The sequence below is a fragment of the Tetranychus urticae genome, chromosome 2 (genome assembly GCF_039701765.1).
Source record: "Tetranychus urticae isolate SD_2017Ah chromosome 2, NJAU_TeUrti_SD_1.0, whole genome shotgun sequence".
In the NCBI taxonomy this organism is placed as follows: Eukaryota; Metazoa; Arthropoda; class Arachnida; order Trombidiformes; family Tetranychidae; genus Tetranychus; species Tetranychus urticae.
The window spans coordinates 27,072,320-27,097,230 of record NC_142959.1 but is presented as its reverse complement, the minus strand read 5'-3'; the positions used below and the strand labels follow the sequence as shown (position 1 = coordinate 27,097,230).

At 32.4% G+C, this 24,911-nt stretch overlaps 3 protein-coding genes across 8 annotated transcripts; all 3 read left to right on the top strand.

Annotated features, from left to right (window-relative positions):
• The first annotated feature begins 411 nt into the window (after positions 1-411).
• On the top strand, positions 412-19,343 carry cher (filamin A protein cher). 5 transcript variants are annotated; one of them, XM_025160520.2, is made up of 18 exons: positions 527-665; positions 3,106-3,261; positions 3,413-3,633; positions 4,673-5,373; positions 5,935-6,097; positions 6,165-7,559; positions 7,791-8,162; positions 8,452-8,625; positions 8,756-9,079; positions 9,265-9,565; positions 9,848-10,001; positions 11,057-11,246; positions 13,320-13,666; positions 15,878-17,111; positions 17,190-17,456; positions 17,530-18,306; positions 18,372-18,566; positions 18,673-19,343. In XM_025160520.2, the coding sequence occupies exons 2-18, from the start codon at positions 3,152-3,154 to the stop codon at positions 18,861-18,863; spliced, it is 7,116 nt and encodes a 2,371-aa protein (XP_025016288.1). In that variant the 5' UTR covers positions 527-665; positions 3,106-3,151; the 3' UTR covers positions 18,864-19,343. The 5 variants fall into 5 exon arrangements, with proteins under 5 accessions (XP_089123768.1, XP_025016288.1, XP_015782662.1 ...); XM_089267640.1 differs by lacking the exon at positions 527-665 and adding an exon at positions 1,434-1,572; XM_089267642.1 differs by lacking the exon at positions 7,791-8,162 and having other exon boundaries at positions 412-665.
• A 691-nt stretch (positions 19,344-20,034) lies between these two features.
• Positions 20,035-21,984, top strand: LOC107360507 (uncharacterized). Its single transcript, XM_089267648.1, has 3 exons — positions 20,035-20,261; positions 20,390-21,251; positions 21,954-21,984. The coding sequence occupies exons 2-3, from the start codon at positions 20,593-20,595 to the stop codon at positions 21,967-21,969; spliced, it is 675 nt and encodes a 224-aa protein (XP_089123774.1). The 5' UTR covers positions 20,035-20,261; positions 20,390-20,592; the 3' UTR covers positions 21,970-21,984.
• LOC107360255 (uncharacterized) lies at positions 21,973-24,841 on the top strand. Of its 2 annotated transcripts, XM_015926887.3 has the most exons (12): positions 21,973-22,302; positions 22,393-22,520; positions 22,589-22,646; positions 22,797-22,856; positions 22,920-22,972; positions 23,126-23,245; positions 23,304-23,411; positions 23,488-23,669; positions 23,729-23,884; positions 23,961-24,047; positions 24,118-24,594; positions 24,662-24,841. In XM_015926887.3, exons 1-12 carry the CDS (start codon positions 22,211-22,213, stop codon positions 24,761-24,763), a joined length of 1,623 nt encoding a protein of 540 aa, XP_015782373.2. In that variant the 5' UTR covers positions 21,973-22,210; the 3' UTR covers positions 24,764-24,841. The 2 variants fall into 2 exon arrangements, with proteins under 2 accessions (XP_015782373.2, XP_089123770.1); XM_089267644.1 differs by lacking the exons at positions 21,973-22,302; positions 22,393-22,520 and having other exon boundaries at positions 22,589-22,666.
• The last annotated feature ends 70 nt before the right edge of the window (positions 24,842-24,911 follow it).

Here is a 24,911-nt window from a genome sequence, read left to right as displayed (position 1 = left end):
ATCAAATTTTAATTTTGATTGTAAATAAAGTACTTCAGAAGCACTCGCTTCTCTCTAAACCATTTTTATGATTTACTTTTTCCCCTTGTACATCGTTATACAAACGCACTAATCAGTAAAGTACATAAAAATTTCGCTATGAATTTCACGAATAAAAATTATTGCTTTCAAAAAATCTCTAATAAAATAGCAATTTACAGCTCAGTTCCATGTCCATTTACAGTAGCTTTATCTCTCCATCTCCAGAATACATAGAGTTCACATAAAATAATGAAAATTTCAAGTAATGTGTGAAATCACTAGATTCTCGAAGCATTTTAATTCTAGTAAATTAATGAAAGCAAAATAATTAGTAAACTATCACCAATTAAATTTCACCAATACACAATAAAGTCTTTTGCCATAAGCATTGCTTATTAAGCAGGCAGCTTTTTTCAAAATATGACTACATTAACACCATCTAGTAGTCTTTGAAATTAACTTTAGTAATGCTCAGGAAGCAGTAAATAAAGTTCGAACTTGGCAAACTACAGTTAAACACTGCAAAAATTAATGTTTTCATGTTAACCAAGTGTTTGTGTACCAGCCTATTAATCAGTTTAATAATTCGTCTGAGAAAATTTAAAGTGCTTCTCTCGTGAAACAATCGTATTTAACAATCAAAGGTTTGTAATTTTTCCTAGTTTCTTTGTGAATTAACTTTTTATAAACTTGTTTTCCTCTTACCTGAATAAAACGATTCTGTTGATTCTAACAAATGTGTGTATTTCATTGGATTGAAATTTTCTAATTTACTTCTCCAGTCTGATCCTTGATTTGTGACTAAATAAATTTTAAAACTTCCAAAGATAGTTGAAGTTAAAATGGGTAAAAATCTGAACAACAGGTTCAACATGACTTGCCTATTGAAAGATGATACCAATCAAAAGATCCGTACAGTTGCCATTGCCTAGTCTAAGATTATATTGTTAGTGTTATAAATCATTATTGGTATGGCTACAAATAATGTGATTAACCATCATTGGACGAACCCTTTCATGTGGATATGAGAGTTTAAATAATCAATTACAAGGATTGCCTCTTGTCGGATTAGTCTATATCTCGGTGTTGTTTGTTAAGTGTAATGTTAAGACGTTGTTGCTTCCTTGGCGACTCAAAGATGAATCTCGATTTAGCATCATCCCTATTTGGTTAAGTGGGAAGATCAGAATAGCTTTCGATTCTGTCTCCAAACTCATTTTTTGACAATTTTCACTCTCATTATCTTTCCTGCTCTCTTACACCATCATCTTTGTTTCTCTTTTTACATCAACAACCTCACCACCACCATCCTCTGTCTATTTATCTGTCTTGATTTTTTATTTCCCTTAATTTTTCTGTTTCTTCATCATCTCCATCTCATCATAAAAACGCTCTTCTCATCTTTACCTCTTTATCCCTAACAAAAACCTCCCTTGACTCCCTGAACCAAACCTAATCACAAGTTTAAGTCTTATCCATTGTTATTAAAATTTACCTTTAATTTTTTGTGATTATCCAATTGTTCACCCAATTAGATTTATAAAGACTAAGGTAAGAAGCCATTATCTTCAACTAATCAACACGACTAACTGTTGAATGAAACCGACTCTAGTAACGAAAATCTCTGCTTGAATCATCAGTGAATATCCTTTGGTTGTTTTTACTTCCTTGTTGTGACAAATTTATGGATACGTTAAACATTGTCAATTGATGTAATTACTTTAAATGATCAGCTTTGTTCAACTCTTTACACTCAACTTAAAATGTGATTTACCTGAAATTGACCGGTTTAGTCTAGTGTTTAATCATCTTAGACATTAGCAAACTAATGTTATAATAAGATTGCTTGAATTAAGACATTAATCAACTGATCATGTGTTTACATTTCACACCTAGTTAACTCTCAGCTATTTATACATTTTGTCTCAAAGCATAATACCAAATCATTTATAATTTACTGTCAATTTTTAGTCAAAAATGTTGACAATAATTTAGATGAATTATAATCAAAATTATTAACCAGAAAACCAGAAAACCAAAACAGCTTTACATTGAAAGCAGACTTGAATTGTAACCAACATTTGCTTTAAATTGCGTCTTTGTGAAATCAATACCACTTTTACAATAGTAATTTCACTTGATTTATGTTCAAGTGTGCAAAATTAGAAAGCAATTTGTAAACAAACAGAAAAATTAAATTTCCCTGTTGAACTGAAATCTATTCATTTCTCAACAGGAAACTTCTACAACCATATCTGTAATTCATGTCATTAACCAACATTGAAATTGTGATACAAATAATTAACTAATAAACAGCCATAAAGCAAATAAACACCTTTAAAAGGTTTTATTAGCAGTTATTGCTGTTAACTAGAAAGATGTTCAACCTAATGAGCAAAACAACTTGAAATAACACTGATCATTTAATCTACTGATTGCTGATATTTAAACTCGGTTAATGATTCAAGAGATACATCAAGATTGATCAAGATTGAAGCTCAACATTATCGGACAATATCAATAGTTTTACAGCAATTGTTTAAATTTAACATCAACTGTTTGAGTTTAAACATATGTTTTTGGGTTGCTCTATTTGGGTTAACCATAGGATTGTCAGGAACCAGAAAAAAATAAGATGCAAATCAACTCGCTGGTGTCTTTAAATAATCACACCAGCAAGTTAAACTTAAACATTGCCTTTTGTCAAATGTGCAATCCTCAGCAATACATCTTTCACTTTACATTTTACCAAACAATTGACAATATTAGCAAAAATTTACTCAAATCTTTTAACAATCCATTCCAAAAGCTAATTATCTTCTCATCATTTTCATCTCTTAAAACTAATTCACCAGTTTTATCGTAAACATTTCAATGATTTCATGAGTTAAGTCAATCAAAAAGGTGATTTCATCAGCTAATCAATTCTCAATTCTTTAAGCAAAATATTTTACTTTGAAAATCAGTCTCATAGTTGGAATGAAAACATTACTTGCATCCAGTAAAAGCTAATCAACTTTCTCCTGTAAACAAGATTATCTCATTTAATTGCATTAATTTTTATATTTCTATTGTATTTTGCAGGTCAATCGTTGCGTGTCCAAGCACCGAAAAAGCAGGAGACATCAAAATGGGTGTAACTGACGATAGAAGAGGAAATCCGGATGAAGAGGACATTATGGAGAGGGAACTTGCTGAGGATGCTGTTTGGAAGCGAATCCAGAAAAATACCTTTACAAGGTAGGCAATTAACTTGATTAAATGTTTAACATTGATCTCTGTATCTCCTTAAATGGATTCCTTGAGAGTTTGTTTATCTTGTTGATCCATAAATGTAAATCCGATTTTTAATTTGTTTTTCTTCCTCTTCCCTGTTTGTTATGATATTAAGATGGGCCAACGAACATCTGAAAACTGTTAACTCTCACATTGAAAACCTGGAAACTGATTTCGAAGATGGAACTCGTTTGGTTGCTCTAGTTGAAGTATTATCTGGTAAAAGGTTACCTCGACACAATAAAAAGCCCAAACTTCGAGCCCAGAAACTAGAAAATGTTAATATTGCTCTTAATTTTTTAACTCAACAAGAAGGAATCAAAATTGTCAACATTGGTGAGTTTACATTTTTTCAGCTAATAATAAATCTTAACTAGCTTCAGCTTTCACATGTCAAGTTATGAGATTATACAATCAGCTATTGATCTTGGTGTCGATTGTGTTTTGGAAGTAAAAATTATTTCAAGTTAATCCAGTTTGTTCATTGCACCAGGTTAAGCGATTTTTGTCTGAAAATCGACAGCCAATGTGATGGTTCATCCTATCGTTGATTATGCGAGCAAAATTTATGATTCTCTTAAATTGTTGTCAGATCTGTCTTCATTGATATTTCAGTATAACCCAAATAATCAGTTGGCTGTAAAAAAGAGTTAAAATCAATTTAGTTTTTGTTGATGGTTACTAAATTTAGATTAGTTAGCCTTGAAAATATTTCAGAGCAAACCTTTTGATTTTCAGTTTCAAGCAATAAATTTCAATTCTGAAGAATCGTTTGAGATTAATTAGTGTTCTATTCCAACAATAATCAAATCCTTAAACTGATCAAGTCTCAAGTAGCAAAGAAGATGATTTAACTTTCAAATGATTTGCTTTAAAACTGCGGAGGTGGTTAGATTTGGTTAATCTGAGAATCAAATTGATCTGACTAAATCGATTACGTCTAAATTCAAATAGACTCTGTGTGGTTTATAGTAATAATCATGCAAATTCAGTCCTTTTAATTCAAGTGAAATGACAACTCTGTCACTTTGATGTCTCTTATCAAGTCTGTCGTTGAATAGTTAGTCTAGATGTAAACAAGATTGTATTTTTGCTTAGCAGACAACACATTCATGTAATTTCTTGAATCTGTTTGAATTTTACAATGAAATTTAGCTGGTTGGGACTCGATTCAGTTATATTTGTAACAAGTTCATGATTATCTTGTCAAGTTTAGCGTATTTCAGCTTGTATTACAAATTCAGCCTTCAAGCTCAATCAAATTGAGTAATCTCATGCTGTGAAAACTGAAAATAGTTTAATGCTGAATCACATCACTTGGAAACTTATTTGACTAAAACTCTGTTAACCACTGTTTTGATTCTCAATTAAACAGACAGTACTGATGTTGTCGATGGTCATCTCAAATTGATTCTTGGATTAATATGGACTTTAATTCTTCACTATTCAATTTCAATGCCCATGTGGGAGGGTGAAGATGATTCAATGTACCGAGGAAGAGGTGAACCAACACCTAAGCAACGTCTTCTTGGATGGATCAAAAATAAAATACCAGAAGTACCAGTTAATAATTTCACAACCGATTGGAATAGTGGTAAAGCTTTAGGTGCATTAGTTGATGCCGTTGCACCAGGTTTATGCCCTGACTGGCCTGACTGGAAACCAGAAGATGCTCTTAAAAATACAAAGGAAGCTATGAAGCTGGCTGACGACTGGCTTAATGTTCCTCAATTGATTAAACCAGATGATGTGGTTGATCCAAAGGTTGATGATCTCTCCATGATGACCTATTTATCACAATATCCAAATGCCAAACTAAAGGAAGGAGCACCACTTCGACCAAGAAATAATCCGAATCGCGTTCGATGTTATGGACCTGGAATACAGCCTGATGGTGTTGTCAAAGGAGCTCAAACCAACTTCACCGTTGAAACCTTTTCCGCTGGAAAAGGAAAAGTTGAAGTTTTCATAGCTGATCCAACAGGTAAAATGGAACCTGTTGCAGCCAAATTCAATGATGACCCCAGCAAGACTTACACTTGTTCATATACACCAAAAGTCGAAGGACAACACAAGGTAAGTTGGTCCCAAGAAAAATTATTATCCAAATATCAAATCAAAGTTAGGTACGAAGAGTAAGATTTTTTGGTTAGGTCATATAAATATCTTTATATCTAAAATTAATGCAAAGTACATAGAATAGCATTTCTCTTACGGTCACTGAGTAATTTGAAGACAATTAAATTAGAAAATCAACTTGATTTGGATTTAGATTTAAAAACCTCGATCCTTCAAGTTATCAATCTTATAACGCCATCTTTTATCTTTTAAACTGAGCTACTAGTTCAAATATTGAAAGCATAACTGTTTTAAACCTACGATCTATTAATAAGTTTTATTATATCAATTTATCATAATAATTAATGTACTTATGAATGATAAATTGTGTTAAAGTGACTATGGAATTTCAATCAGCCATAATTCACATTTTTAACTCATATTCTTGATGATTTAAACATTCCACCGGTTATCACTCTTATTGCAAAGAAATGATTGATTATGAGAAAAATATGTTTACTTTTTACATTGTTATTCCGCAAGTGAATATTGATTTATTAATATTATCCATTGTTTTAGGTTATTGTTAAGTTTAATGGTGTTGAAGTACCAAAAAGTCCTTTCTCCGTGAATGTTGAAGGTGTGGCTGGTGATGCTTCTAAAGTAACTGCATCTGGACCTGGTCTTCAACCCACCGGTGTTCAAGTTGGAAAACCAACTTACTTCGATGTTTTCACTAAAGGTAAATTATATTTAATCGGAATTTTTGCGAGAAATTTATTTAAAAATCATATTGTTTTTCTTTCTAGGTGCTGGTAAAGGTCAACTAGAGGTTGTTATCCTCGACCCAAGTGGAAAACCAAATACTGTGCCTTTACGAGTTCGTCCTATAGGCGATGACGTTTATCGATGTGAATATGTTGCTCAGGCTACCGGCGTTCATTCCGTCAATGTTTTCTTTGCTGGTAAACAGGTACCTAAGAGTCCATTTGGAGTTCGCGTCTCTCCAATCTGTGATCCACGAAAAGTTCGTGCTTCTGGTCGAGGTCTTCAACCCACTGGTGTCCGAGTAGGAGACGTAGCTGATTTCAAAGTTACAACAGATGGTGCTGGTGAAGGCAATCTTGATATCAAAGTAATCGGACCTGATGGAAAACCTGAGAAGGTTAATATTCGCAAAGTTGATGGTACAACATTCGACTGCGACTATAAACCCACTAAGACGGGTAAATATGTCGTTATTGTTTCCTTTGGAAATCAAGAGATATTTAGATCACCGTTTGAAGTTAATGTGGGACCTCCTAAACAGTCTAAAATTAGAGCTTTTGGTCCAGGATTAAAAGGTGGTGTTGTCGGTTATCCTGCTAAATTTACCGTAGACACAAATGGTGAAACTGGAACTCTTGGTTTTACTATCGAAGGTCCATCCGAAGCTAAAATCCAATGCATGGACAATGGTGATGGCTCAGCAGAGGTAATTTATTATCCAACCGCGCCAGGAGAATATGCTATTCATGTTCTCAACAATGGTGAAGATATTCCACAATCTCCTTGGGTTGCTCAAATAACGTCCAAACCAGGACCTGATTTTGCTCCAGATAAAGTTGTAACTGCTGGTAAAGGTATTGGACCTACTGTTGTTCAAGGAAAGCCAACTGATTTCACAGTTGATACAAGGAAAGCTGGTAAAGCCCCTCTTGATGTATCTGTCATCGATAAAGCTTGCGAACCGTTACCGATGAAAATTGCTAATGCTAAAGACGGAACCGTCAAATGTGAATACAAACCTGAAAACCCTGATAAGCATGTTGTTCAAGTTAATTATGGAGGAGTTGCAGTCCCTGGAAGTCCATTCAAAGTTCAAGTTGCTCCACCAACGGATGCAGCTAAAGTTAAAATATTTGGACCCGGAGTTGAACCTGGTGTTAAACCCGGCGTACCTACGTTTTTCAACATTGACGCTGAAGCAGCTGGCCCAGGACAACTAAAGGTTTCACTTAAAGATGATAAAGGAAAAGATGTTCCTATTCAGCTCCAAGATAATGAAAACAATACATATTCAGTTGATTACACTGTACCTAAAGCTGGCATTTACACGGTGAATGCGACTTATTCTGGTCAACCTATTCCTGGATGTCCAATAACTGTTCCAGTAACACCAGCAGCTGATTTGAGTAAAGTAAAGGTTGAAGGATTAGAACCAAGTAAGTGTAAAAGTAGTAATTCTTGCTCAGAGATTTACATTCAAGTTTTGATAATAAGTATTAGTTTGCCGATGTTTGTTTATAACAAATAATTTCTGCTAGCTTTTTATCATCCAATTCTTATTAATTAAAATTAATTGGCTAACAGCTTATCACATTTGATTTACACAAAATTGTTTCTTGCATGTACAACGATACAGTCAAAAATAATTTTATTTTATCATTTGCCAGTTGCTGTGATGAACAATTTATATCAATTTCGAGTTATTATTGATGATTCCCTGTCAGAAATACCTTTTATTCATGATTATATCACCATTTGTATAACAAGTCCTTCAGGACAATCAATCAGACCACATATAATTAATACTTCGGAAGGTTGTTTAGTCAATTTTGTTCCAATTGAGATGGGCCAATATCTTTTATCAGTTTATCTTGCTGGAAGTGGTTATGATGATGTTAAACCAAAACACATTTATTGTCTTCCTGAGCACAAATTATCCGTGGTTAATCGTTCATCACCCATTCCTGGTCACAATCAAGTCAAAGTTCATTCTCAGGCTCCAATTGATTTACCAATTTATGGTCGAGCCTTTGCTGATGGTTCGTACCAACCTAATCAACCATCTTTGCATTCTAATGATTTAGCTTAATTGTTTTTGCTTCTTTAATATCCTTCAGCAATTTAGTTTTGTATTAATGTTATACATGTTTGAATTAGTTTATAACTCAATTGCTAGTTTCTAACAACCAATTGTCTCGTTTTGTTCCTAAGGTTGAATTGTCGTTCCTTAAAATTAGTCTTATTTCTCAGGTTATTCCTTGTCATTCACAATCATATGTCATGTATCTGTTCAGATATTCAAAACTGAAAAATTGTTTATTCTTACAGCTGTCTTTGTGGACTCACCGACGGAGTTTACTGTTGATACTCGAGCTTTGCCTAAAAAGTCGGAAGCTACAGTAACATGTAAAATCACCAATCCTTCTGGGGCTCAAACAGCCACAGCCGTTACCAAAGCCAAAGATGGAACCCATAAAGTTGCCTTCACTCCATTCGAAGAAGGTTAATTGATTACTTTCCTTGATAGCGATGTCAATCAAAATTTAATATATTGTTATTCAGCTTGTTGACTGAATCAAAATCTATCATTTGAAATTTGACTAAATTAAATTCTTTTATCTACACCATTTAGGCCCACACAAAGTTGATGTCATGGTTGATGGTCAACCTGTCAAAGGAAGTCCATTTGCGGTTAATGCTACTAGAGGATGTAACCCAGGAAAGGTTAAAGCTTATGGACCTGGTTTAGAGCAAGGAATTGTTAATCAAAAGAATACATTTACCGTTGAAACAAAAGGAGCTGGTATCGGTGCTCTTGGTTTATCTATTGAAGGGCCTTCAGAAGCAAAGATGAATTGTCGAGATAACCGCGATGGAACCTGCACAGTCGATTATGTTCCGATTGAGACTGGTGATTATGACATAGGAATAAAATTTGCCAACAAACAAATTCCTGGTTAGTATTGTCAATACTCTATCTGATATTAAATTGGTTTTATAATCATCAACTTATTAATAGCTTGAATTTCAATATAATCAACACTTGATTCATTCAGAGTATCCTTTTCACAGTTTGTCATTTCTTTTGTATTAAATAGTTTTTTTGTTAAACAATTTTCTATTCCTCTTTGTTGTGTACAGGAAGTCCATTCAGAGTACCCGTTGATCACCCTGTTGATGTCTCTAAAGTAACAGCTTTTGGACCTGGCTTAGACCCAGCAAATTGTCGAGCTGGACCTCCTCTTCCGTTTACTGTTGATGCATCCAAAACTGGTAAAGCGCCATTGACCGTTGAAGTTTCATCAGAGAAAGGACCAGTTCCTTACTCTCCTGAAATTAATGATAGCGGTGATGGAATCTATGATGTTTCTTACTTGCCTCCACCAGAAGGCAGTAAATGTAATGTTAACGTTAAATATGGAGGACAGCCAATTCCTGGAAGGTACAAATCATCGAAATATCTTCCCTTAGTTAAAATCCAAATCTAAAGTTTAAAACAGCAATTACAAACTAATCAGACTCCCCTTTTATTAATCTATAATTGAGTATTAGATTGAGAATGATTAATGCGAAAGACAATGCTAGTTCAAAGCTCATATTTACTGATGAAGTAATATAAATTGAAGATTCTAGTTGATAGACAATTTAGTTCAATACAATCTAATATTAATGATCGGTGTTTAATATTTCGCTCATTGATTTTCTTTTATAATTCGCTCCACAGTCCATTCCAGATGAAAGTCAAACCAATGACTGAACCACAAAATGTTAAGTTATCTGGACCCGGTATTGCTAAAACAATTCCAGCAAGTTTTCCAGCTGAATTTACCATTGATGCCAAGAATGCAGGTTACGGTCGACCAGAAGTGAAGATACAGGTAAAAACAGATTTTAATGCAGAAGCATGAATCTTCTACATTGTCATTCATCTACATAAATATTAACTATTATAAAACAATATTTTAATTTAATAAGAAACGCTAAATTATCTTTAGTAACAAATTCAAATTGCGATTTAACAGTGTATCTTAAATTAACCTTTTCAAGATATAAAATATCCTTAGAGCTGTGGTCTTGGTTCAGGTTAAATCTCTTCCCTTCGTTACAGGTTCGGGTCTTAGTCACGGCTTATTTCAAACAAATTGTCAGTAATTAATAACCTTTCAGAGTTAATTTGCTATGATGAGTAAATATCTGCAGGGACGTAATCCTGAACATTAATGATTTAATTCTAGCAGATCTGAGCATAGTAACTCTGAGAAAAATCAGAATAAAATTTTCAATTTTGTCAACATTCATTGAACTTGGTTAATTGAACCTGATTTATTGCCAGTGAAATCAATTCATCAACCATATCTTGAATATTACTATTAATTTTAGATGATAATCAAAAAATGGAAATGATATTTTAGCTCATTCATTCCCAATTTCAGCAATTTGACAAGATTTTGCAGTTTAACCTAAACTCGTCTACTCAACTTACAAATACAATGTACAAATAGCTTATCAACATCTCAATCTTGTTCATCTATTTAACCATGTTTTAATAATGATACAATAAATAGCTGCTCATCAAAAAGCATTATCATCAGCTTGATCATCATCCTCCTCCTCATCGTCATTAACCAATGATACTTGCCAATCTGGTTTAAACTTGTGCATAATATTTCAAACAAATTCACAAACTCGCACCTAAATTAGTTTACAGTTACATTTTGGCTTATACTTAATTTCACAAGATAATCAAAGTTTGCAATTTTTTTCAGAGTCTGAACTTTTCTTTTTCCCTCACCGAGTGTGACATTTTCTTTCATCAATGACACTTTCAATTTTTCCTAACAGATTTCGTTGAATGACACTGAATTTTCATTCCTTTTTATTCCAATCTAAATAATTGAAATTCTTTTCATCTCATTACATCTTTTGATTTCAGGCTCCTGATGGATCCAAATGTAAAGCTTCAATAATTGATAATCAAGACGGAACCTACAAAGTAAATTATACTCCAGACGATGTTGGCAATTATAAAATTGGAGTTACCTTTGGAGGTAAACCAGTTCCAGGAGCACCAATCACAGTCAAAACAACAGCCACAGGTCAAGCAGATAAATGTAAAATTGCCCGTAAGTTTCACAAATGGACGTTTTCAAATCTAAAGGCACCTACAATTCAATACTTGACCCTTGACATAATCAAGAAAAAGGTTGATTTTTTTGGTTAAAGGTTTTGAAGGTTTAATTATTGAAAAATAACCAAAATGATGAAGACAAATGTAATATTTTTGAATATGGATTGAATCCAAAGATTTAATATTTAAAGTCAACTTTGAGGCCAACTATTTGCTCAGGTAATGATGTTGATTGTTCATCTTTGATTTAAAGTAACACTTTGTCTGCCTTTACATCATGAGATTGTTTAGATGCTATCAATTGAAATTTTTATCTTATTCATCATCAGTAGTTGAACATTTTACGATTCACTCTTTGCTCACATTTCATCTGTTCATCATCTTTTCAGCATTAATTGTTGAGATTGTTGGAATGAGCTAAAATGTTAAGAAATTTTAAACTTGAGAATCTTAAAACTGTGAAACTCTAATTGGTGATTTATTTTAGTTAAGGATGGTCGCAATTTTCAGGGTAACTTCTGTGCAAAATTATCCACATTCAATGGGAATCTCTCCAAAAATAAAATCTCTCTTTGCCTTTCATCTTTACGATATCTTGTTAGTTATCATGTAAAAAGCAGATTTATTTTTTATTTTTAAGGTGCGATTTATCAAGAAAATTTTGCTTCTTTTTTTACTTGTTTCCTTGCCTCAAACATTTTGTCTCAACTTCAAACTCTAATCATTATCATTATTGAAATTCATATTTCACTTTTCCATGAGCTTCATGAGTCCATCTTTTGTTAATGTTTCCCTCTTTACTTCAACCGATTAGTTTACCTTGTAAATATTGTTAAATATACTTATAATAATATTGGTTGTGTTACATATTTTTCTGGTTAGATTATGATGGATGTTGGTTTTGAAGACGTATTTTTGGAGTCACTTCTTATATACTTTTCAATACCATTTTCGGTTGATACTAAAATTTAAGGAATGGAAGACGATGAAGATGATAGTGATGTAGTGAAGATGAGAGTCAAGAGCCAAGGCTTAGCTAAAGTTAAGGGTGATAACGGTTTTTTGGTTCCTTGAAATTGTTTCAAATCAACGAGATGAGTTAGCCTTCATATGAATGTGAATATCTTTTTGGCAAATTTTTTGCATTTACTAAATTATAATTCCCAGCTTTTTAATTTGGTTAGCTCATTATTTGATTACTTTTCTCACACAAAATTCATTTCTTTTTTTTTCTTGCATTCATATTTTGCACTTTGCTCTATTAATAAAATTGTTGCTAGTGTACCTCAGATGATTAGTGTTTAAAGGATTTTTTCATCTTTTGTTCAAATCCAATCTAATTTCAATTGAATTCACAATTAGCTTCATTTTTCAAAAAAAATTGAAATGAATAAAAAGTAAAATAACAAAAGCAAATCAAAGATAAAACTTCTGGTTTGATTTAACCCAAAAAACATGATTCACACCAATTTGCAAGCTAATTATTGCTAGGGATAAAACCATTAATATTTAATTTGACATAAATTAGTTTATGACAAAATTGTGATTAGCAATTAGTTTTATATTAACCTTTGCGATTCATTAATCATCTTCGGAATCATTTATTAACTAAAATTTGTTTCCTTCGAATGAATCAGTGTTTGATTCAATTACTCTTTTCCCTAAATCAACATTAATATTCATTGTCAATTGAAATTGCCTGTTAAATATAAATATATTTTCATGATTGTATTGCTCGATTTTTCAATGATATGGTTAATTAATCACAATTCACTGTGAATGCTGAGATGATTTACTATGAAATGTATTACAAAATTTCACCAAGTGTTAGACAGAAATGTAGTGAATTTGAACAATCAATTTCATTGTTTAAATTGGTAACTTTCTTTCAATTTTAACAGCCTTGTTGATAGATTTTGATTATTTTGATGGTAATTTGAAGCTTTTTGGTTATGAAAATGTCAACCTTAATGATGTTGATGATGTGAATTGTGAAAATATTTCACCTTCATTCTGAATACTCCTACAAAATAACTAATTATTTTCATCTTTATTTTTGGAATTTCAGAGAAAATCAAAGAAACAGTCGCAGCCGGTGAAGAACAATGTCTTCAAGTTGATGCTCGTCAAGCAGGTAAAGGTGCAGTTACCTGTAAAGTGAACAAAGTAAAAGAGGAAACTCGAACCGAAAAACAGTCGACCACAACAACCAAAAGTCAAGTGAAAAAAGTAATCAAACAAACGACTACAGAAGAAGAAGAAATTGAAGAAGAAGAAGAGATAATTGAATACAGAGTTATCGACAACAAAGATGGAACTTATAATGTCTATTATAAAGCAATTGAACAGGGCGATTACAAGGTTGACCTTAAATTTGGTGGTCAACCGATTCCAAATGGAAGCTTCAGTATCAAGGTAACATTGAAACTTTTACTAATTATTTCATTTTTATCCTTTTACCGCTGTTTTGTCACAGAAGTTAAAGTACAATCAATTTCACGGTTAACTTCATCAGGATTGTTCCAATGATTGAAATCTAATTTAATTAAACTGTTAGGAATGAAAGTTGAAACAATATAATGAAAATAGATTTGAAACTAAGGATTTTTACAGAAAATTAGATTAGGAGAGAGAAGAGAGAGAAGTAAGAGTTAGGTGGTGATGGAATCACCAGGGAATATGAATTTTGAACTGATTCTGAGGCTCAGTAATATCGTTTATTAAGCTTGCGTAGGTGGCTTTACAAGTTTGTCAAATTAACTTTAAGAAATCATTTCAAGTCTTGTTTGTGTCTCTTCAATTCTGTCAACGTTTACCTATTTATTTATTTATTTTTTAAAGTTATTTGTTTCATTTGTTTGTTTCACTCCCTCAATCGCCATTAACCTTATCATTTTCATGAACATCATCATTGGCTCATCAATAGAAATCTTTTTTTCAATCAATTTCTGATTAGTATTAATTTGATTAACTGTTAATCATTGTGCGTTTCTCTTTCATTCTGTGTGATTGATCACCTTCTAATGGAAATTACACTCAATCACATCGCTATTAACTCCATCCATTGATTAATAATTTAAAGTAAGATTTGCGCCAAACGATTTCCAATTTTCCTTTTCGTTGATTTATCTCTCATTTAACTTTCATGCAATTCGAATGCAATTGATTACAATCGCAATTAAACTCTTGTTTAAAATACCTTTGCTTACAAATGTATCGATGCAATGTTCAACAATAATTGATCAACCTGAATTTACACTAGACTCAACAATTAGTTATTTTATTTAAAATTGCAATTCTAAGTTTAAATGATTTTGCATTTCGTTTTTTCATTGAATTTTTAATCTGTTGATATTTGCCATTAAAAAGTCTCGTATTTTGAAAGTTGATCAAAAATAATAACACTTGATTAGACTATTGATTGTCCTAAACTTTTGCATTCAAACCTTTAGTCAAAATTGTATTTTAAATTCAAACCGTGACTCGGTCAATAAGTTACAATGCAAATTGAATGTTTTAGATCTAGACTTTAATTAGCTGATCTAAATGTCTTAAAATACATTATTTCACCCAAATGCTGATCTAGATCTTTGCATTATCAATATTTCAAATTGCAAATAACTTATAAATGTGAATAAGCCTTGAAAAGCTGTTGACATTGAAATTTAATTGCAAAGTCTACTCATATCAATCAATATATAATTGTTTGATCTTTCAAATCCCATTTCATTCCGAATCGATAGTATCTTCGCTTATTTATGTCTTGTTACTAAATTGTTTTAATTTATTAGTTAATTGGTTAGGATGCTTCGCTTCGCTTCTCGTCTTGATTTAAAAGTTGAGTTCGATTAGTGTTTGTTTAAATTTATATGGACAATTACCGATTTGATAGAACAGCTTACCTATCACATTTGCAGATTGTTATCCAGCATTATTAAAGGGAAGCCAAGGTAAATTAATGTTGGATGCGTTGAGTCTTTTTTTGCTCTGCTTCTCAAATCTCAATCTAAATCATGGTTACTGGTTATGCATGGGATACTCTCCTGCTTTGGCTCTGATAATCTCAGTAAAGAAATGTATTTAACTGCAAAAAAAGCATAAAAGTGAAGATAGAAGGAGGATAAAAACTGTCAAACAACCTAACTGTGAATATCTTGTTGGTTTATTTCATTTTTTGTCGCAAAAATTTTAGTCTAAGAGACAAGATATTTTTAGTTAACATGAGACAATCTTTTCAATTCTGTCTTTGCTCCAATTTTTTTCTCTCTTTCATCATTTCTGAACTTTTTCACTTCATTTTTGATATTTTTCGTTGAATGATTATTGCTTATTTATTGCATGATGATATGATGATTCTCAGTTGTTATATAAATTTCAACTGACATTTACAAAATGATGAACAAAATATTTTTGTCACTTTTAACAAATATTTCAGACTTTTTATGCTTTTCAGGCTTTTTTATAAAATTTGCAATAAAATTGAAATTAATTTCATAAATGCAATACCAGCAATAAGTAAAATATTTCAAAGTTTATCAAAATTTTGATTTCAAATGTTTCAGTATTTGAGTAGATGAAGGATTTTTACTTTAATTTCTGCTATTTGTTTCTTATTTTCATTCATAGACTACATCGACAACTGAAGAGATCAAAACTCGGCGGACTGTCATTAAAAAATCAGAATCATCATATTCGGAGGTTAGAGAGTTTCGTCAAATTCAATTATACAACGTACCGGTTCCACCGTCATCAGTTGAACCCAAACGCCGTGCATTTATTAAAATGCCTTCAGGTGCCACTGATAAGCCTACAATAATTGACAATCATGATGGAACAATCAGTGTTAAATATGATCCTAAAGAAGAGGGCCTCCATGAACTTCACATAATTTACAATGAAGATCCAATTGCTGGTTCACCATTCAAATTTTTTGTTGATCGATTGTCTAGTGGAGCTGTAACGGCTGCTGGACCTGGTTTAACCCATGGAATTGCTGGTGAGCCCAGTGACTTTACCATTTATACAAAGGGTGCTGGCAATGGTGGACTTCAAGTTGCTGTTGAGGGTCCATCTAAAGCTGACATTCAATACGTTGACAATTCAGATTCAACTGTTTCGGTTTCTTATTTACCAATACTTCCCGGTGAATACAAGATTGTTGTTAAATTTGCTGGCAGACATATCAAGGGAAGTCCATTTACGGCCAAAATAACTGGAGAAGGAAGGAAACGGGCTCAGCTGTCTGTTGGCCATTCATCTGAAGTTAGCTTGAAATGCTCTGAGAAAGATATCCGTAATTTGGCTGCAACAATTGTTGCTCCTTCTGGCTTAGAGGAACCATGTTTTGTTAAAAAGCTACCCAACGGTCATCTGGGAATATCTTTTACTCCAAGAGAGTGTGGTGAACATTGTATTCATGTCAAGAGAATGGGTAAACACATTAGTGGATCACCATTCAAAATCAATGTCTTAGAACGAGAAATCGGTGACGCTTCTAAAGTAATGGTCTCTGGAAACGCATTGAAGGAAGGCCATACTCATGTTGACAATGAATTTGTTATCGACACGAAAGAAGCTGGTTTTGGTGGGCTCAGTTTATCAATTGAGGGTCCATCTAAAGCTGAGATAAACTGTAAGGATAATGAAGATGGAACCTTGAATGTCGCTTACAAACCAACTGAACCTGGTTATTACATAATTAATCTGAAATTTGCTGATCACCATGTTCCTGGAAGTCCATTTACTGTCAAAGTTACTGGTCAAGGATCAAATATTCAACGAGAAAATATCAAAAAGCAAAGAGATGCACTACCCATCACTGATGTTGGATCAGAATGCAAATTAACCTTCAAAATGCCAGGTAAGTTTTAGATAAATAATATTTGCCCATTTTGAGCATAAATTAAATTAAACCCTTTTTTATTGTTTGATTGATTAGGAACTGCTGCTATGGACATGAATGCAACGGTAACATCACCTTCTGGAAAAACTGAAGATGCCGAAATTTTGGATCTTGACGATTGCTTGTATGCTGTTAACTTTATTCCCAAGGAAGTTGGTGTCCATACTGTTAGTGTTAAATACAAAGATGCTCATATTCCTGGTTCACCTTTCCAATTCACTGTTGGTCCTCTCAGAGAGTATGGTGCTCATAGAGTTCACGCTGGTGGACCTGGTTTAGAGCGTGGTGTTGTTAATGAGCTTTGTAAGATTATAAGTCAAACAAACCTAAATTCAGTTTATTGATTATTTTATTTGCTATTTTTTCGTTACTAAAGGTGAATTCAATGTGTGGACTCGAGAGGCTGGAGCTGGAAGCTTATCGCTTTCAGTTGAAGGTCCATCCAAGGCTGATATTGATTTTAAAGATCGTAAAGATGGCTCTTGTTTAGTGGCTTATAAAGTTACGGAACCTGGTGAATATAGAGTTGGAATAAAGTTTAATGATCAACATATACCTGACAGTCCATTCAAAGTATGGGTTATGCCACAAATTAACGAGGCTAAACGAGTTGAACTTCGTGCTTTGCCCAATGAAAATTCACTTAAAGTAGGCTCACCCGTTACAATTATAATCAATTTGAATGGAGCTCGTGGTGTTCTTGATGCTAAAATTATATCACCCACTGGTTTGGAAGATGATTGTTTCATCACTATGATTGATGCTGATGAACATGCTCTTCGATTTATACCCAAAGAAAATGGCGTTCATACACTTCACATACGCTTCAATGGAGTCCATATTAAGGAAAGTCCATATCGATTGAGAGTAGGCAAAGATACAGCTGATCCAGCAGCGGTAACCGCTTTCGGGCCAGGGCTGAAGGATATTAAAAGTGGTGTTAAAACTGAATTTATCGTTGATACCTGTTCAGCCGGACATGGAAGACTTTCTGTTTCTGTTGATGGACCTTCAAAGGTTTCAATGGATTGTACCGAATGTGAAGAAGGTTATAAAGTCAGATATACGCCACTTTGTCCCGGAGAGTATTATATCACTGTTAAATACAATGGATATCATATTGTGGGCAGTCCATTTAGAGTTAGATGCACAGGTAAGATTAAGATTTTTAATAAATCTTCTTTAGTTAAATCATTCATCATTGTTTATCTTTTGTAGGTGACAAGGTTATCCCAATAAGTGAAGCTGAATCAGCTTCCCTTGCTGTTGAAACACAAGATAAAGCCCTTGGAAGAGTTGGTGGCTTACCTAGATTTAAATCGGATGCGGCTAAGGTTACTGTTAGAGGAAACGGAACTAAAAAAGCCTTGGTTGGCCGTCCAACTAGTCTTACTGTTGATGGTCAGAGAGCTGGTTAGTATTGAAGGTTGATTTAGCAATGAATCAGCCAATTTAATCTAATATTCCGATTTGAGTATCTTTATTAATTACATCTTCATTCGCATTTCTGATTAAATAGGAAGTAACATCTTATTTGCCGCCGTCTATGGACCTAAAGGACCTTGCGATGATGTTACGATTAAACATTTAGGATTAAATGTTTACAATGTAACCTACAATTTAAAAGACAAAGGCGATTATGTATTGATTGTTAAATGGGGAGATGATCACATACCTGGAAGTCCATTTAAAGTTGAAGCTACTCCTTAATTTTGAACTGAGCAGTTTATTCACTTTTAATGACGAAGTCGGTGTTATTGGTTGTTGAAATTTATTTTACTCAATCTTCATCAGAATTACATTGAACGAAAAAAAAATAAAAAAAACCAAAAAGGAAAAAATAAATAAAAGAGAATCGCACCTTTTTAGAGGCAACTTTTAATGATTTACCAAAGCCAATTCACAGATTCACCTTGGAAATATTTACAAAAATGGATCCCAAATGTTGCTTGACTCTTCCTTAATTAAACCCTTTACTCTCCAATTTAATTGTTTACCCATCATCCTATTAGAGTTACCAATTATTATTATGTTATTATGTTCGTTATAAACAAAACATTGTATCTCTACTGCCAATAACCATGATTACTCAAATCCTTTCTACTTAATATCAATTCTCAACCTTTTTAGGTTAATCTTGGTGCAATTATGATTTTCCCATTAAATGTCATTGTCTACTGGTTCCTAAAATACTTCAATTTCAATTTTACTATCTAATCATCGTTTAATTGTGGGCATCTTTTAGATTTACAACATTTCAGCAGAAAGAGTTACTTACATTAGACTTTCGTTGATTCATTGTTAACTGTTCCTTCCTTTTTCCGTTGATTAAGTTGATTTAGTTACTGTATTTAATTAGATTGATGCTAAATATTTCAATGCCGTAAATTAGTAGCTATTCGTGTTAATTGGTTTTTTTCATTCTAAATCAAGTCTTATTTTAACTCTGACTATGTTACTACAACTGATCAGGTTTTGGTTGATCTCGGCCATTTTTCAAAATTGTTATACTCAACGTTTCTATCATTATTATCCAAATCGATATCGTTTTGTTTACCCAATGATTGATTATCAAAAGTATCGAAGACCTGTTGATTATCATGATTATCATCAAGATCAATTTCACCCAGTTTATTTAAATGATGACCAAGAAAGTTTCAAAAATGATTATTATCCTATTCTTAAAAATTACAAGGGCAATCGTTATAAGAAACCGCCTCATTACTTGAATGAAAATGTTAATTATGGATATGATTATGATGCCAATCAACCCAATTATGATAATCACCAGGAACCGATTGAGCCTCATGTACGATTCTTTGGTCAACCAGCGCCATTCGCTCATTCTCATGACAATTTTGATAAAGAGACAACAGCTGATGAAGTAATTTCCAGAAGGATTAATCCTCTTCCACACTCTTTTAACCCAGCTTTACGTTCAAGCATAACCAGATTACAACACATTGAAGCTAATCAACAAAAATCTGGTCAACCTCAATAATCAACCCTCATCAGTGATCAACTCTTTTAACAACAATCAAAATGACAGTCAGGTGATTGATAGAAACTTTCAACAAATCTATTTTTGTGAATATTCCCTAAATTTAGGTAAGTGTTTTGTCAAAACCTACGCAGTTAAATTATTTTGGTGACAATAACATTTATGCTTGAATTTAATCTTAAGTCTCATCCATATTGTTCAATATGATAATTTCTTGAATTGTTTACTTTTTCAGTTCATCATTTTCATTCATTCTGGACAGTTGATTATGCATCTGTTTTTATGTGAAAATAATGGGAGATTCAGTCTGTTGCTGTTAACTTTACCATTGATTCACCTAACAGGTCTACAAGTGGCCTGGAAAGTAGACAATTGTCACCAACTCGTTTGTAAAATCAAAAAATTTTTCCATTCAGATGTGTTGATATCAACTACAGCATGAATCTTGTTGCTGTCATCATCTTTATCACCAACTCTATGTTGTTTGTTTCCTCTTACTCTCACCCAAGTAACCAGATATTTTTGTTGCCCTATGACACAGCTAACCAGCTTGGTTCATCAATCTTGAATCATGATTTTTCTGTAATGCCACTAATTAATACAACTCCTAATCAGCTGCCTTACGAATTGTTGATCAACAACAAAATATATTTGATGCCAACTCAGTCAAAAGACAATCCTTATGTTATCATCAAACCAACGTCTGACCTTTCAACTTTAACCAGCGTCATCAATGAAATTCGTGCAAAGGATTTATCCATAAACTTACAACCATTTCAATCTTATTCATTTAGCGATTCAAAAATGAACACTTTATCAACTAAGGATAGGATGAAAGTTGACTTAATACAATCAAAGGAAAGCTCGTTTTTTGGTTTACCTGTTGATGGGGTGATGACAAATGACAATTTTGACAAGGAGAAGACAATCGACGAAATACGAGCTGAATCGATGAATCCTTTAATCAAGATTAACCTTTTAATTCGCCATTCTGTTGGCAAGTTGAAAAAATTGGAGGCAGCTTATGCTAAGCAATTATTCCCAAACCAAGTGTTGACAAAATTCATACTGCGAGCTTTACTCCATCCCCTCAAAAGGTAATTACAATGAAAGTCATTAATCATGGATTCCATGACTGGTGCAAAGGATATTCACATCTCTATATTGAAATGTGAGTTTGATAAAAATTGAAACACAATTTCAACATTCTCGACTCGCTGTAGTTTCAATACAATATTTGTGATCCGTTAATTGTGATTGCAATACTCACATTTTGACAATTTTGATATAATTAATGACCAATACTCAAAACCAAAAGGATTAATGCGATTACTTGATAAATAAGACCATTAATTTGACCTTTTATAAAAAACACTTTGATGCGATCCTGATTAAAAGCTTATTCAAGCTTCAATAAGATGATAATTTAACTGGAACATTTGAATTGGTTGTGTCATTGTTAACCTAATAACAATGTAACCACAATCTAATTAAATTAAAATAATCGGATTAATAAAACACTTACCTTGGGTCAATTCATTAAGACTGATTAACTGAAACAAATTCAGATCTAGTATTAAACTTATCATTTTGTTACAAGTCTCATACAGTGTTGCTATTAAATTACATTTCAACATTGGGTTCACTTCAACTCGAAAATTAATAGCAAATCTAACGATCACGATTTCAAATGCAGTCCAGACTTTATCAATCTATTAACACATGTAATTGCATGTCTCAAGAAACACTGCTGATAATTATTACAAAAAAAACTGAATTGATAACTTTTTTATCCTTAGGCCTTTTGATGATTAACTTGATGTGAAAGATTTAATTTTTTAACTTGAAAGCAGCATCCATTTGCTGCCCACAATCGCTAAGTCTCATTGTATAAAAACCAATAGTGTAACTTGTTGGGTGAGTTAATGTGACTCGACTGTAGCTAGTAAATGAGCTGCTCATAATTGATTGTACAGTGTAAACATTAACACCTTTAGCTATATTTATATGAAAAATAATTGATGTTCAGAAGTTTTTCATTATAATTGTTGTCAACATGGATACACTTTCAGATGATGGTTTCATCTTTACACCGTCAACCTCATGGCAGTATCGAAATAACAAATTGACTGAATCTTATAGAACAAGGTGATTTTACTTGTATTGAGTTGCCTTTTGATTCTCAGTGAATTAATATAATTTATTTTTAAATAATCATGAATTTCTGTTTTACCAAAGAGTTTCTAACAGTACTGCTGCGTGGATTAGGAAACAGTCCCCATTGGAGCGCTTTTTTTATGTTATTGTTTTACTCGTTCTTGTTTGTCTCTTCATTTTAATCTATTTCTCATATCTTCATGTTAATGGTGAGTTAATACTGTGACGAATTAACAGTTCATAGTTTTAATGTCAATATGGTTTTTTATTTGTGTAGAGGATTCCAACCCGTTAGAGGCTGCTTTAATTCATGATCAAAATATTACAAATGAATGGTAAGGTTTGTGGGATTTGAGTGAGTCTATTGTTTATTGTCTATTGTCATGCTGTGAACTGGAAACAACTTATACAAATCTATGTGTAATACTTTGATTACTGATCCATCTTTTCTCACCATTGATTGTACATCTTAAAACCTGATTCAGTCTCAAAAAATGTGATATATCAAACTATCCTAAGCAGGGTGTAAAGAAAATTACTACAACGTAAGTAAAACGTTCAATCGTAATAACGATTTGTATTGATCTGTTTTCGTTATTTTGTTTTAGGAATATTTCTATCGAAAAGTCAACTATAAAGACATCACTATGTTCACTCATAGGCAAGTAGATATCTTTTATTTTGGAGTATCAGTTTGGCATGAAAACTTCATCTTTGAAACGTTTTGGATTCAACGTTTTGATCGAGTTTACGATTTTTCAATGGAAAACAAAATCAAATTAATTTTTCGTATTTGATTTGATTTTTTATGTAGGTTTAAATCATCTGGTATCCACAAGACCTCTATTCAACAATACAAGAGACTATTATTGGTTCAGACCAGAACCAAAATTGCCTGAAAATGTCAACCACAATAGCAACTTTGACTTAAAAGGTTTTTAATATTCAAATTAAATGGTATTAAACACTAACGTTTAATTTTTTACTTTCAGATACGTTTTCTTTTCAAGATTTGACGAAAAATTGGTCCATGGAATGTGCTATTAAAAAAGGTTCCTTTTGGTGTAAAATCAAATTTTTTTGGGAATCATGTTTAAAACGTAGTATCCATGAATCACTATTGACTTGTCCATTAATACTTATAATTTGATTTTTTATCGTATTGGTGCTTTGCAGATGTCAATGAAAATTCAATGGGCAGTTATGATAAGCTGCTACAAAAATTGGACCTTAAAAATTCTGTCAATAATTTGAATATTGATAAATTGCTAAACGCTCTTGAAGAAAATGGACAATCAAACGGCCTTTACTATTACAAACCATTGTTTGTTTACCCTAACAATGAGAAAATATTTCTTGTAAGTAAAATTTCTAAATCATATTTTCTGAATTAATTCACAGTCAACTGTTTTTTCAGGTTGGAAGAGACAATTATCCTCATTATTCTGAAGAATCATTACTAACCAACAATTCCAAACTGTTTGCGTCAAAATTGAACCGATTGATTTCAAATAACAATGTTACGCATCAGGAGATGAATGAAATTCTTGCATTGGATAATAAATTGACTAAAGTAATTATCTTCATTTGCTAAATACATCGATATTTAATTTTGATACTCTGTTGCAATTTTCTTAATTTCTTAATAGTTGAAAAGTCTGAGGAAACCCAATTGCTCTGCTGAAAATGAATGTTATCAATATGGCTATTACCAGTTGCATGAATATCGGAATCAGGTTGGTTGTAATTGACTTGAATTGCTTTTCTCTGACTAATGTAATTGATATATTTCTTTGATTCTTCTAGTTTGAAAGAGCTAATAAACCTGATTATATTATTGAATATCCAAATGGTTACATAAAATACCTGCAGAAGCATTTGCTTAAATTTAATCTTAAATTTTATTTTCTTTGGATAAATTACAAGACAAATATGGTTCATATCAATTCCTCTAGTCTAAAGAGTTTCACTGAATTTTTTGGATCACCCAACGATAATAGTTTAACCTCAAGTTGCCGTGATATGCTTAAATTACCCTTTGGATTGGTTCTACTGAGAAGGATGATAGAAATGAATTCAAATGATAAATTAAGTGATTTAAATTTATCTTCTATCATCTTGAATGAAATAATGAATTCATTTGATGTTTCACGGCTTGGTGGATACAAATTTAACAATGGCAAACTTACTCAACTAATTAGTAAATTAAAAGAAAATATTAAACATCTGATAACCAAGGAAAGGATTCAATTTGATGAATATTTAACCGCTCTTTATGACCAGGTAAGTGCTAACAAATTTTATAAGAAATTAAAATTAATGCTATAATTTACGTATTTCTGTATTTTAGTTGGAGTTGACTGATAACTATTTCGACAATGTACAAGCAATTCGGAAATGGCTCAGGAAAGGGTATCGAGAAGGATGTATACTAAATCTTGCTACGGTCTAACAATTTGGTTTATCTTAACCTGTTTTTGATTTTCAATCCTAATTTTTTATCAAATTAAATTAATTATTTTACATTTTATATTTTATTGATATATTTTTATAAGCTTCTAACCTTTGTGTGATAAGTTGTATCTTTCATCTTGGGTCTA

What these genes read in the sequence shown, in the direction of transcription:
- cher (XM_025160520.2), top strand. Translation starts at nt 3,152, where the DNA reads ATGGGTGTAACTGACGATAGAAGAGGAAATCCGGATGAAGAGGACATT. An exon ending in ATTAACCTTCAAAATGCCAG is followed by an intron (nt 17,112 to 17,189) that starts GTAAGTTTTAGA and finishes TTGATTGATTAG; the next exon opens with GAACTGCTGCTATGGACATG. An exon ending in TGTTGATGGTCAGAGAGCTG is followed by an intron (nt 18,567 to 18,672) that starts GTTAGTATTGAA and finishes CTGATTAAATAG; the next exon opens with GAAGTAACATCTTATTTGCC.
- LOC107360507 (XM_089267648.1), top strand. Translation starts at nt 20,593, where the DNA reads ATGAATCTTGTTGCTGTCATCATCTTTATCACCAACTCTATGTTGTTT.
- LOC107360255 (XM_015926887.3), top strand. Translation starts at nt 22,211, where the DNA reads ATGGATACACTTTCAGATGATGGTTTCATCTTTACACCGTCAACCTCA. An exon ending in TGCATGAATATCGGAATCAG is followed by an intron (nt 24,048 to 24,117) that starts GTTGGTTGTAAT and finishes TGATTCTTCTAG; the next exon opens with TTTGAAAGAGCTAATAAACC. An exon ending in TAACCGCTCTTTATGACCAG is followed by an intron (nt 24,595 to 24,661) that starts GTAAGTGCTAAC and finishes TCTGTATTTTAG; the next exon opens with TTGGAGTTGACTGATAACTA.